The 14943-nt window shown below is 40.6% G+C and overlaps 1 protein-coding gene across 4 annotated transcripts in view; it reads right to left on the bottom strand.

The window, feature by feature from the left end:
• Positions 1-14943, bottom strand: part of RRAGB (Ras related GTP binding B) — a 38399-nt gene that overhangs the window by 7855 nt on the left and 15601 nt on the right. For 2 of the 4 annotated variants that reach the window (XM_036305129.1, XM_036305130.1), the window contains exons 3-6: positions 11501-11600; positions 7127-7210; positions 5157-5223; positions 2605-2827 (exon numbers count right to left, since the gene is read on the bottom strand). In XM_036305129.1, the coding sequence (XP_036161022.1) occupies positions 2605-2827; positions 5157-5223; positions 7127-7210; positions 11501-11600 (474 nt within the window). The remainder of the gene's footprint in view (positions 1-2604; positions 2828-5156; positions 5224-7126; positions 7211-11500; positions 11601-14943) is intronic. The other 2 variants (XM_036305131.1, XM_036305132.1) reach the window with 1 other exon arrangement.

Genomic DNA, 14943 nt, shown 5'->3' with positions numbered 1-14943 from the left:
ATATCTATATAAGCATTCAGAAAACAGTAAGTTGCCCTAGCTGGTTTGGCTCAGCGGAGAGTGTCAGCCGGCAGACTGAAGGGTCCCTGGTTGGGTCCCAGTCAAGGGCCTGGAGAGAAGGGAATAAAAAGATTAGATACTCAAAGTAGTTCTCAAAATCAAATACGGAACTCTGTCTAATGGTTTTTGAAAGCCTGTAAGTTAACCTAGAAACACCAAAACATACCCCAAAACTGGAATACTGGAGGCAATCATATAACTAGTTATAGGAAAAAAAGTATTCCTGACCATAGCTATTATAAAAAAAATCATTTAGTTAAATAAAAGGTATCCTTAGACCCCTAGGCTCCAACCCAAGGAGGGACTGTATTCTGTACCAATGACATATTCTAAAACTTTCCTCAGGTTCATCCTTGGAAACAGATCTTTTCTTTCAGCTTAGACTCTAAAATCCAATCCTCTTATTTTATACTAGAGGCCCGGTGCACGAATTCGTGCACAGGTGGGGTCAGGTCAGCCCGCCCCGGCCAGGGGGCACGGGGGAGGGAAGAAAGGGTCACAGGCAGATGGCTGGCCAGCTCTGACCCCTGGTCGAACTCCTGGTCAAGGGGACATTTTGCATATTAGCCTTTTATTATATAGGATTGGACAAACTAAAGCTAGATTATATTTGTGATGTGCCAATCTTGGGGGGGGGGGCGTCTCATAGCTAGCTGGGAGTTTTCCCTTTCTACTGTGTGGCTTCTGGTTTAAATTTATGTGTACTAATAATCCCCATACTAGAAAAGAGAAATATACCATATCAGTGCAATTAAGGGACTTAGCATTATGCCTAACAAGTGTCACTGGCACTTGAACAGATGCTTATCAGTTTCCTAAGTCAACCTAATGACAGTTGTAATCTTTCATTTCACCCCTGGTGAGTCTTATAGCCTTGACACTAACTGTCTGCTCTGAGGACAGTAAACAGGGGCAGCATACATATTTTATAAATATATAAACTGTAATGCAGCGTCATTCTTTTGCGTGTGGCTTCCCAGTTTTCCCAGCACCATTTATTGAAGAGGCTATCTTTACTCCACTGTGTGTTTCTGGCTCCTTTGTCTCAAATTATCTGTCCATATACATGTGGTTTTATAGCTGGGCTCTCTATTCTATTCCATTGATCTGTGTCTGTTTCTCCTCCAATACCATGCTGGGGAATTTTGTTTGTTTGATTTTTTTAAAATTTTATTTCAGAGAGGAAGAGAGAGGGAGAGAGAGATAGAAACGTCACTGATGAGACAGAATCATTGATCAGCTGCCTCCTACATGCCCCCCCCCACTAGGGATTGAGCCCGCAACCCAGGCATCAAACCGTGACCTCCTGGTTCATAGGTAGACACTCAACCACTGATCCATGCCGGCTGGGCAATACCATGCTGTTTTGATTATCGTAGCTCTGTAGTATAATTTGAAGTGAGGTAGTATTATACCTCAAGCTTCCTTCTTTTTTCTCAGGAAAAAGCTAAGAACCATATAATTTCACTTATATGTGGGATATAAAACCGTAACTCCTAAATACAAACAGCAGTGTGTTGGTTGCCAGAGAGAAGGGGGTGGAGCGTGAAAAGGGTCCTAATATATGGTGACTGGAGAAGGTTTGACTTTGGGTGGTGGGCACACAGGGCAATATACAGATCCTATAACATAGAAACCCACACCTGAAACCTATATGACCATATTAACCAGTGTCACCCCAATAAATTTAATTTTAAAAAGGGATAGAAAGTTATTTATTAAATGAATACTATTCCCTTACCAGGGACAATTTATTTATGAGTGTTTTTAAATGAATACTATTCCCTTACCAGGGACAATTTGTTTATGAGTGTTTTTAAATGAATACTATTCCCTTACCAGGGACAATTTGTTTATGAGTGTTTAAAAAAAACCAAATGCCCTAGCCCCGTGGTCAGCAAACTGCGGCTCGTGAGCCACATGCGGCTCTTTGGCCCCTTGAGTGTGGCTCTTCCACAAAATACCACGTGCGGGCACGCACGTACAGTGTGATTGAAACTTCGTGGCCCATGCGCAGAAGTCAGTATTTTGTGGAAGAGCCCGTTTTTTGTGGAAGAGCCATGCTCAAGGGGCCAAAGAGCCGCATGTGGCTCATGAGCCGCGGTTTGCCGAGCCGCAGTTTGCCGACCACTGCCCTAGCCGGTTTTGCTCAGTGGATAGAGCATTGGCCTGCCCAGGTTTGATTCTGGGCAAGGGCATGTAACTCGGTTGCAGGCTCCTCCCCAGCCCTCGCCCTGGTCAGGGCGCGTGCAGGAGGCAACCAATCTGTGTGTTTTTCTCACATCGATATTTCTCTGTTTTTTCCTCTCTTCCACTCTCTCTAAAAAAATCAATGGAAAAATGTCCTTGGGTGAGGATTGTGTGTGTGTGTGTGTGTGTGTGTGTGTGTGTATACACACACAAATGACAAAACTTTATTTTGAAAGCTTAGGTAGAGATTTCCGCCCTGAAAAAAAAAGGATGGCACAAATGTCCCTATACTTCCACAAAAGAAGTTTGCAAAGCATGTCCACCATGTCCTGTAGCACCCTTTCTGTTTCTTACCAGATCCCGCTGATCCTCCTGTACCAGATCCATCTTGTGCACCAAGCAAAAGATTTTGGCATCTGGAGAGTTCTGCAGAATGGCCTCCAGGCATGACTGGTAATAGTGCATGTCCTTTTCCAGTTCTCGGCTCTCCACATCAAAGACATAAATCAGAACCTCCACATTTCGGAAGATGTTGTCTCGTTGGCTAGTGAAGTAGTTTTCCATGAAGGTGTCCTGTCTAGTAGGAAAAAAAAAAAGCAAGTCCTCAGTTTAGTCCCTTCTACTTATGATCTATCTTATGCGAAAGATAATCTAAAAGCTTCGAATGACAGGGCAAATACCAGTAATAGCAAACCGCTCTGGTTTCAACTTCTTACTTAAGCCTTGCACTACCCTAAGGCCCTCTCCTTGTGCTCCAAACATACTTTGACCTGTCCTTGGTTCTCGAGGCCCTTGGTCTATTCCCTGAGGGGCCTTGACACACGCTGTTCATTGTCTCACCTGGCACTACCTCTACTTCTCATTTAACTCCTAACTTGTCCCTTTAGTTTTCAGTTCAATCCGTACTTCTTTACAAAAAAAAAAAAAAAAAAAAAAAAAAAAATCCCTGACCTCCCTGACGGGCAAATTCAGTCACTATAGGCCCTTTTACCAATACACTGTTCTTCTTTTTAACATTTACAAGTATGATATTACACATCTGCATGAGTTTTTAATTAATGCCATTCACTTCCCTAAACAGAAAGTTCCAAAGTAAGGAACATGTCTGTTACTGTTCGCCACTGTTTCCCAGCTTTTAGCATAGAGCCTGCCATTGAATAGATGCCCAGTGAATACTTACTGAAGAATAGTCAATATTCTGAACTATATGAAAATGACTCTAAGAACACTTTTTAGCAGAATGTTGCTCTCTGCTTCTTAGGCTGTGTGCTGTTTCCCAAGCAATTCTCAATTACCAGATGCCTAGCAAAAAACAGAATTTTGTTATGGGAAAAAAACTAATAAACTTAGCTTCCAGTCCTGTACTTTGCTATTAAATGACTGTGTAGCCCAGCCAGTGTGGCTCAGTGGTTGAGCATTAACCCATGAACCAGGATGTCATGGTTCAATTACCACCAGTCAGGGCACGTGCCTCATTGCAGGCTCAATCCCCAGTGGGGGTGGTGGTGTAGGAGGCAGCCAGTCAATGCTTCTCTCTCTCCCTCTCCCTTCCTCTCTGAAATTAATAAAAATATGTTTAGCCCTAACTGGTTTGGCTCAATGGATAAGAGCGTCAGACCACTGAAGGGTCCTGGGTTCTATTCCGGTCAAGGGCATGTACCTCAGTTGCAGGATCAATCCCTGGACCTGGTCGGGGCCCGTGTGGGAGGCAACCAATCGATGTGTCTCTCTCACACCGATGTTTCTGTCTTTCCCTGTTCCCTTCTACTCTCTCTAAAAATTAGTGGAAAAATATCCTCAGGTGAGGATTAACTCTGTGTGTGTGTGTGTGTGTGTGTATATATATATAATGAATAAATAAATATAAATAAATGGCTGTGTGACCTTAGGAGATGCATAATATCACTGGACTTTAGTTGCCTTATGTGTAAAAATGACAATAACATCTTATTGCCTAAAAGAGACTTGGACTGATTTGGCACAGATTACAGAATTGGAAGCAATGGTAATGAGGAAGGATTTGTATGGAGAAATCTGCTAGGGTGCTAAGTAATCCATCTGCTAGCAACAGTGGAGTCATTTTCTTATGGAATATTTGGCTATTTTGTTGTTGTTTTTAACAGATACTCATTGAGCACCTATTCCATGTTTGGTTCTATGCTAGGAACTGGGAAATGCTGAGCTAACAATGACTGTTTATTTCGTGAAGCATTTGGCTACGTGTTTTTTAACATATTATCTTACTTAATCATCAAAACAACCCTATGAGTTGGCACAATCATTATCTCTATTGTATGGATGAAGAATCTGTGGTTCAGACAGTTTAAGTGATCAATGCAAGATAACAGCTAACAGGGCCTGAGATACAAATGCTAATATAACTCCAGAGCCTAAGCTTCTCACCAGTGCACTACACATCAGCTGAAGATCAAATGGCCATAGGGTAGGGAGCAATACCGGCATACAAGCATAGTGAATGTTCATTTGTGATGGGATATTTGAGAACTGCCTTGGCCATGAGAGAAAACACTGTCTCCTACTCCTTCCACAGTGGAAAGATATGTGCTTAGGTCTTACGTATAGTGCTTAGACTGCCTGGAGATAATTAACACATAGCCCGGCCTGTGTAGCTCAGTGATGACTCGCATCATTGATGTTTCTCTCTCTCCCCTTCAGCCTTCCTCTCTGAAATCAATAAAAAAAAATCTTTTCAAGTCAGGGATCTTGATTTAATCAAATGCCAATTCTAAATACATTTTTATCCAATGTATCTCTTATGGAAGGCAGCTATGCTCATCACTATACCACCAACGCCAACCAATGTGTCTATTATGAATGATAGTTACTCTAGTATTCTCCATGCTGATTACTGCCACTGGCCTCACAAGTAATCAGATGGTACTTACCCACCACAGTCCCACAGGTTCAACACCAGGTTTCCCAGAAATCGAACATGGGAATGTTCTACATCAACTGGAAGGTAAATATGACAAATCTAGTCATTGCAGCATGCGAGGCGAAATTCAAACTAAGCAAAGCACTAAGCCCAGGATTTAGAAGGACCAAAGTGGAGTGAAATGCTCAAAGCCACAAGAAGGTGATTTTTAGCTTAATAGCGTGGTTTAGTGGCAAGGTGGCACCCCGATTACCCTGCGCTACAGAACTGGCTCTCATGTGAGTCGTTTTACTTTTTAGTAGTTTAGTGCTTAAAGCAGAAACAACTGCCAATTAAAATACTAATGTTAAAATCTCAACATGTAAGACAGAGACATATACCATTTAATAGCGCTTCCCTGACTCATTTACCCCTACTAAAGCCCTTCACAAAAAAATTTTTAAAACAAACAAAAAAGCAGACACCCCAAAAACATACAACATAACCATATTCACTCCTACTGATTTCCTTATTTTCATTACTGACCCGACCAATTCCACATTGGGGGTGGTCATTTTTGACTCCTCTGTCCACATTCATTCATTACTATCCCTTGTAATCTCTCTCAATTCCCACTCCTTGCTTTATAACCTGCCACTAACATTAAGGAAGGCCCTTCCCTTCTCAAGCCTATACAACCACAATAGCTCCATAATTACCTTCCACCAGGAAGCCTTACCCCCTTTATTTTACCCTTTAGGCTACTGCCAGGTTCATCTTCTTAGCACTACTTTGAACATGTCACTCCCCATTCAAAAAATTTACAAAGGCTCCTCTATGTCTACAGGGGGGCATTCAAGGTCCTTCAGAATGTGGCTTCCAAACTCCCTTTATATTCCCCAATGAGGCACATTAATAATGCCTTTTGCTCCAGTCCAATCTGGTTTATTCGTAGTCCTCCCAAACCCCACTACCTCCCCAACCCCCAATGTACCTTACATCAGGGGTCGCAAACTTGCTAATAGGGGCCAGGCCAGTAAACATACAAGAGCAAAGTTAATCATTTCTGAAGAGTAAACATTTACCCAAGGGGTCGATGGCGTGAGTGGCAGTTACTCGGCTGTAGCTCATTTGCCATGCAGGAACATGGGTTTAGGATTAACAGAGTTTTCAATTTTTTGATCGGAGTGGGAAATCCAGATTTTTATGGAAACACTTATGTGTTGATAACTAATTCCAATTCTTAAAAAACATTGGACAGGCCAAACAAAACACATCTACAGGCCTTTTCCAGCACACAGGCTGCCTGTTTGCGACCTCTGCCTTACGCTTCCCTCCCACTCCCTCTATACTTTGCCTAGTCTGTCCGTCTGCCTAAAAAGTCCTCCCCACCTTTCTTTAAGAGTTAGATTCATCTTCTAAGACCCGACTAAAACCCCCACTCCTCTAAAAGCCCTACCTGGCCACCCCCACTTACCGTCATCACTCCCTCTGAATTCATTCAAACATTTACTAAGCACCTACTCTCTGCCAGGCACTAAGGGTCACAAGGAGGAAAAATAAAAATTCTTATCTTGGAAATTTTTCAAAGTGTAGCAACTATCACCTTTACAATTTATGTGATAGTCAATCAATCACACAGGGGTATTTCTTCTATGACTAGCTCGAAGCTGTTGCTTAAACTGACTGCTAACTTTTGTGCAATTTTAGATTCTCAGAAACTGGATCGTAAGCAGCAGAGCATTATTTTCTTAAATGGACACTGGAGCCAAACAGTTCTTAGTTCTACCTCTCCGTGTGACCTTGGGCAAGTCACTTAACCTCTACGTTTAAGTTTCATCTTCTATTAAAAAAGCTCGGAGGCAGACTACTGACCTCACAGGCTTACTGGGAGGATTAAAGGAGCTATCATACATCAAGTGCCTGGCACATAGTAGGTGCTCAAACTACCTCCCTTCTCCCCTTTACTTCCCCCTCCTTGGAAAAGGAATCATATCTTACATGTCCTTGTATTTCCAACAGAGTCTACGAGAGAGTAGGTGCTCAAACTGCTATTAATTTGAAGACTATGTAAACGGTCTAGTACTAAAAAAAAATGGAAAGAAGTGCTACTGAGAAAGGGAAAGACAATAACAAAAGAAGTGACAGGATTCAGTGACTGTTTAGATATGGAGCACATGGAATAGAAATCTGGTTTCTATTCCCCATATCACAGATATTGTTCTCATTGACCAATGGCCTAACTGCCAAATCCAGTGGACTTTTTAGTCCTTGTCTTACCTTCTATAGTATGACACTGTTGACTGCTCTCTTCTCAAAAAATTCTCTTCTCTCAGCCTCTGATGTCACATCTACAACCTCTTTGGCAGACCCTCCTTCATGGTCTCCTATTCTTCTTTCTGTCCCTTAAATGTTAGAGTTCTTTGGGATTCCATCTTTGGTCACCTACTCTTCTATGTATTCTCCTCTCAGGCATGCTAATCTATTCATATTATTTTATTTTCCATTTGGATACTGATATCGCTAATACATATTTCTCTCCTCCCTTTCTGAATCATATATTGGACATCTTCACTTGAATAAACCACAAGTATCCCAAACTCAACGTTTACAACTATAATTCATCATCTCCCCATTCTTCTTATAAAATCTATTCCTTCTACAGTCTTCTCCATCTTATGGAATGTAACCAGTTGCCTAAGCAAAAACCTTAGTTTCATCCATGAGTCTACTCTTTTCCCCACCATTCCCCACAAACCTATCAATCAGCAAGTCTTATTGACTCTACCTGTTAAATACATCCCAAATCTATTTACTTCTCATCATATCTATGACCACCACCCTAACCCAAGTTAAGCCTCCATCATCTTTTACTTGGTCTACTAAAATTGTTTCCTGATTTGTTAACCTGTTTCTACCCTTGCCTCCCCTAACCTATCCTCCATATTACAGATATAATAGTCTCTCAAAAATGCAGATTTTTATTCCAGTTTTCTTTAAAAAGAAAATAAACATTATCTCTGTATAAGTCTATATATGTATGATTGTATACACTCAGGAAAAAAAGGCCTGAGAATGAGGAAAGGAATATACTTTCTACACTTCTATGATGTCTGAATTTTTCACAAATATTATACTCTTGTCATTAAAGTTGAATATTAAAAATGATAAAATATGACTGTTACTTTCTGTTTAAAATTTTCTAGGGGCTGCCCTCTACTCTCAGTTCAAACTACCTGGCATGGCTTATAAGGCACTTTATGATCTAAAACCCACTTTTTGCCTCCCTCTTTAGTCTCATAGCTCTCCTAGTCTTCCTATCCTGCTATTATAAAAGCAACTGAAATGAACCAAGAACAGTACTTTGGGAAATCACATACATTTATGGGGCAGAAAGAAAAAAAATATTCTTTAAAAGAGAGGGAGGGCTGATTAAAGATAAAGGAAGAAAACCAGGGTAATAAGGCATTAAATCAAAGCCAAGGGAACAGAATTTTTGAGAAGATCGGAAATCTCAGAGCCGTCAACAGTGTTTTAGAATAAAATACTTCATAATCATATTTTCATTGACAAATTTACTCTTCCAACACAAACACATTTTAACAGCCTCCTAATAAAGTCATTATTATCACCATTCTGTATCCTTACTTCAAATTTCAAAACAAGTAGACTCTAAGTTTAACAAAATCAAACTGGACTTTTTCATCAATGACAATCTAGAAAAAAACACTAAACATTAAAGGTGATGTAATATATTTGGCGTACTCTTTTACTACTTTTAAAGAAAATTTTAAAAGCTGCATACAAAAGAATAGCAGGTAAAAATCAATGAATTTTTAATTATTCTATAAGTTAAGCAGTAGAACCCAATGACGAACGAACTAGTTAATAATACACTAAATCATGAAGGCCAACACAACATTTTAAAGTATAACTTTTACTACCTTTAAGGAAATACAGTAATTGCTAACAAAGTATTATCAATGAAGGTCCCGCTTGAGATATCCTTAAGGGCAAGAGCTCTGTCCCATTCACAACGCCAGGCACACAGGAAGCTCTGGAAAAGCACTTGTTGAATAAACGGCCTGCTTTGATGTATATGGAGTCATATAATTTGCAACATACTGTTTATAACATTTCAATGATGCTGCTAGATTTTAAAACTATTTTAAGTAGCTCCAATATAGTTCTGAAATTTGGATCACAAGACTGTTCACTAGACTTAGGGTAGTACGTAAACTCTGCTAATTCCTTAAAAGCAGAAATATTAATTGGATGAGAAAAAAGGTGCTTCAATGAAATGTAGAGAATTTAAAACACGAAGAGAAAGAAGTCTTCCCAGAATTGTGGCTGTTGCACAATGAATGGAGCAGGAGCACAGACTGACATTCCAGCTCTCATGCTTTCGAGTTGAGTGAGCTGAACTCCTGGGTCACACTTTCTTCATCTATGAAAATGAAGTTAATATAAGGACTAAAGTAAATAAAATAGCATACAATAAACATTAGCTTCCTCTAATCTACTAAAACCATGTGATTATTAGGCCCAGATATTTAACTTGGAAGAATAGGAATAAATTAAAATTTGGCAAATCAAGACAGGAAGGAAACTGGACAGGTACTTTCTAGAAGGAATTCTCTTGAGGCATGATAGGCCAAAGGACCCTGTCCTGACCAAAATTTCTGATGGACTACTTAGCTAAAAACTAGAGGAGATGTTTATCCAGTGTACGAACTGTACGAAGACTAGGAAGAATAAGCAACATATCTGATGAAAGAATTAAAGATAGGCTCTATCCTCTTTCCTACTGATAAGAAAACTGAGGCCCAGTAAGATAGCGATTTTTGTGCTGGACTCCACAGTTAACAAACACTGGGTTCAGGAACATGCGTGGGCTAAAATGAAAGAAACTGAATAATAGAGGTAAGCATTTATTCTTAGGTTCAAATTATTAACTGCACAAGAATCAGGAGAATACGTGTTTTGATGATAATATATGTGAAAAGAAATTGGGGGTTTTTGCTATAACTCAACATAATCAAAGTCACTCCACAAAAAGAGAGCCAAACGGTGCTGCCCAGAACATGAGATGTGACAATTCTATCTGCCCTGATCAGGCCACATCAACATTCGAGTCTTAGCACTTTAAGAAAAATGTAGATATGTTCAAACAAGTCCTTAAAAATCCTTCAAAATGATGTCAAGTGAGGAACAGATGGAGGAAGTGGAGATGTTTGACCTCTGGAAGATAAGACTTGGGAGGTAAGAGATGGCTAGGACTGATTGAGACATTTATCATACACAAATATTTGTAGAGGCTCAAGAGAGCGGAAAGGGGACCAGCCAACAGAAATAAAGGGAAATAGACTTGAAGCTGTAACTAAGAAATGGCTTTCTAAACATTAGAGCTGCTCCAATTGAGAGTCTATACTACACGCCCAGCACAGAAATGAGGTTCCCTTCTCCTTTGTATCCTAGCATCTGGAACATAAGGTGTTTTTAAAATGTTTGTTTTCTCGAAACCACAGTAAGATACCTTATGAAGTAGTGGGAGACTTGTCTCTGAAGTGTTCAGGATGCTAGAAACCCACATCAGGAAATCTTTAAAAGCCAGATAAGGGCAATGGCTTCATCACCTAGAGGCCAAGGACCACGACAGGATCCAGAAATGCTTGGATGCTGCAAAATGAAATGGCTTTACAGCCTAGAGACAAAGGAGTCTCTCAGGAGCGTGGATCCACTGGCAGCCCAGTGAGCCTACACGAAGAAGCCATATTTAACATTCAAACCATAAAGGGCAATGAAACGTTTCTCAAGTCAAAGCCAGAACTCCAGTGAGAACATTCATGTGTATCCAGGAAGAGAAACAGCAGAGCACAGATCAGGTTAACCTCCCCCTCATAACCCCCGGCCCCCAGCAATTTACCTTTTAATGAAGACTAAGAACTAGCAGCTGCTTAAAAAAAAATCTTAGGCGATTTTATTGTTATGCTTGTTAATACCTATCAATTAATTTCCTTTTACATAATAACAGTTAAAAAACGAACACCTGCCCCCCCCCCCAAAGAAAAAAAAACAACACACACAAGAACAAACAAAAAGATCCCTATGCTTGTTTAAGAAAAAGCAGGGTAAAAAAGAAGTTGCACGCGGGCATCCCACTTGGTAAGCAACCTAGAAAAGAACCACCCAAGAGCGCAAGCAGTAGTAGCCAGAATTAGGCCAAACACCTCTGCGAAGAAATGCAAACAGGGAAAACATGCTGCAAAACAAATCTTTCAACCTCTGCATGGCCAAGTTACTGCAACCAAGTGTGTTATGCGGATCATTAATAGTTAAGATCACCTGACTTTACAATAAGATAAAACATCTTACTTGTTGCACCAAGTCGACGCGTGTCTCTGGCAATATAATTTGCAAAGATAATAGATCTCATGCTGGTCTTACCAGACCCACTTTTACCCATCAATAGCACCTAAGGACAAAGTGGGGGGAAAGAATGAAAAGAAGTTAGCAATCTAAAGCAAATCAAGTCTACAGGGATCTCTCTCTCTCCTGTACTTGATGTTTTCCGGAAGTAACAGTACCAACAACCTGGTGCAGACAATGGCAACTAATTCCTCAACCATCTGTAAAGGCAGAGATACCCAGAATTCCAGGGCCCAGATGCGTAGTGAGGAGTCACACATGAGTCACACATCCTCTTGGCAACAGAACTGCAGTGAGTTTATGATGCTATTAGTATACACTATCGTGTATTCAAAACTATGTTAATACCCGGCCAGCATGGTTCAGTGGTTGAGCATCTCGGTCAGGGCAAATGCTTGGGTTGTGGGCTCAATCCCCAGTGTGGGGCGTGCAGGAGGCAGCTAATCAATGATTCTCTCATCACTGATGTTTCTCTCTCTCCCTCTCCCGTGCTCTCTGAAATCATTAAAAATAGATATATTTTTTAAAAACTATGTTAGCGACATAGCAACTTGAGAGGAAACTGAACCCTGATCTCGCATAATCTAATGTTTTGTGCACTGAACTATAGGACAGGAGACTTTAGTATAACCGAAAGTTTTTCCTCCTGCTCAAGGTCAACTTTTCCATCTCTGCTACTCATCTCATCCTTTCCACTGACCTCCATGATTCTGCTCTGTCTCTTCTTTTTCAATGTCCCATGGCCTACAGCAGTGGTTCTCAACCTTCCTAATGCCGCAACCCTTTAATACAGTTCTTCATGTTGTGGTAACCCCCAACCATAACATTATTTTCATTGCTACTTCATAACTGTAATGTTGCTACTGTTATGAATCGTAATGTAAATATCTGATATGCAGGATGTATTTTCATTGTTACACATTGAACATAATTAAAGCATAGTGATTAATCACAAAAACAATATGTAATTATATATGTTTTCCGATGGTCTTAGGCAACCCCTGTGAAAGGGTCGTTCAACCCCCAAAGGGGTCGCGACCCACAGGTTGAGAACTGCTGGCCTACAGGATCAAGTCCTTAAACTACCTAAAACACCCCCCCCCCAATCTGGCTTATTTATTCCTCTGCCCTCATCTTCTGATCCTCCTTGCCTGGAACTTTTATTGTCCAGCCATACTGAACTGAACTGCTCATAGTTCCTGTCATTGCTCCCAGATCTCCAGGGACCTGTGCACTATGTCTTTGTTTCACCTTGTACTCTGCCAATAGCTTTCCATTCCCTTTTCTTTCTTCAGCTAAGCTCCACCCATTCTTCAAAATTTGGTTCAGTGACCACCACCTCAAAAAGCTTATCTGGCCCTGGCTGGTATTGCTTGGTGGTTAGAGCATTAGTCTGTACACCGAAGGGTCGCAGGTTTGATTCCCAGTCAAGGGCATATACCTGGGTTGAAGGTTCAATCCCCAGCCCTGGTGTGTGTGTGTGCGCGCGCACAGGAGGCAACCAATGGATGTTTTTCTCTCTCCCCCTCCCCTTCCTCACTCCCTTCCCTTCCACTGTCTTTGAAAATAAAAATATCCTTGGGTGAGGATAAACAACAACAAAAAGCTTCTCTGACCCCAATACCCTAGGCTGGCTTAGGTAATTCTCACCTCTGCCCTTCCATGACACTCCTACCTAAAGCGCTGCAAAGACCATAATGCACTGCAGTTACCCAATTTTTTGGTCTGAGCTCCTGAATGGAAGAGAGAATCCCCTTGGTATCTTCAGTGTCTAACATATAACAGATTCTCAAAATATGTTCCTCAAATGAATAGACAAGGTATCAAAACAAAGGTATTAACAAGCATGTCAAACTCGCGGCATGTGGCCTACTGGCCGTGAGTTTGACATGCTTAGTATAAAACAAGCAAGTTATTAACAATGAGAATTGTCCAATGGAAAGGCTGGCCTCATGACAGTGAATAACCTTCCTGTCAAGGTCAGCATTTAACAAAGACAGAAAAACACCTGTCAGAGATGCTATAGATTCTTGCACTAGAAGGGAATTGGATGAGGGGAATTCTAAGATTCTTCAAATTTATGAAACACAGTTCTAATCACCTTGCTTTTCAAATGAAGGGAGGGGTACATGTTCTATCTTCAACCCTAAAATAATGTATAAAAGTTCCTAATTGCAAATATAGGGAGTATTAATGGAAGTACACTGCATTCAAGCTCAATTTAATCTAGTTAGCTATATAACTTTATCGCACTAAGGAAATGTTACTCATGAGCCAGTCTAAAATGATAAAAAATAAAACCCGTTTTTTTCTTATTCATGCACAAATTTCTGCTATTTTCAGATAGCCTTATTAATAACTGTAGACAGGCTCATCAAGAACATCCCCTTAGCAAAGTGGAGTTTTTTATACAATATTTATTAGATGAAGTTAAGCCTAAATATGATAAATTTCTTTCTTTTTTTAAAAAATAATTCTTTATTGTTGAAAGCATTGCATATGTCCCCTTTTCCCCCATTGACCGCCTCCAGCCTGCTCTCACCCCCAACCCCCCAGGCCCTCACTGCCCCATTGTCTGTGGCCATGGGCCATGCATATTCGCATACAAGGTCCTTGATTGATTACTTCCCACCATCCCCCCATCACTCTGAGATTCCGCACTCTGTTCCATGCTTCCGAGTCTCTGGATCCACTCCATTTATCAGTTTATTTTGTTACTTAGATTCCACATGAGTGAGATCATGTGATACTTGTCTTTCTCTGACTTATTTCACTTAGCATGATACTCTCCAGGTCCCTCCATGCTGTCTCAAAGGGTCTTTTTTTTTTTTTAATTTAAGAAACCTTGCTTCAATTGTTTATGAAAGACTGTGTTAGGTACTGATCGAAGTGCTCTACATGCATTTGCTCATTTACATGTGGCTCAGTGGTTGAGTGTCAAATTATGAACCAGGCGGTACCGGTTCGATTCCCAGTCAGGGCCCATGCCCAGGTTGAGGGCTCGATCCTCAGTGGGGGAGGTGCAGGAGGCAGCCAGTCAATGATTCTCTCTCATTATTGATATTTCTCTCTCCCTTCTTCTCTGAAAGCAGTAAGAATGTATTTTTAAAAAGACCCTATAATGGTAACATGTGAGTTGGGTTCAACATAAATGTGCAGGCAGAGGCCTGTGTATGTGTGTGTATGGCTTGCAGAAAATGCAAATTAATTTGTAAATTTGGAGAAAAACAAATTCTGTATGGCTATGATAAGGTGCATAGGTGTGGTAGATGGTTTAGTCAGGAATCAGTTTTTAAAGAGCATTCTATGCCACGAAGTCCCTTGGATTTTATTCTATGGGCTTTGAGAAGTTACAAAAAATTAAATGTGTGAATGACCCAGATAGATAT

Source organism: Myotis myotis, unplaced genomic scaffold, assembly GCF_014108235.1.
Source record: "Myotis myotis isolate mMyoMyo1 unplaced genomic scaffold, mMyoMyo1.p scaffold_m19_p_4, whole genome shotgun sequence".
Taxonomy (NCBI): domain Eukaryota; kingdom Metazoa; phylum Chordata; class Mammalia; order Chiroptera; family Vespertilionidae; genus Myotis; species Myotis myotis.
Note: the sequence above shows the minus strand (reverse complement) of the source record. Positions and strands in the feature narration are given on the sequence as shown.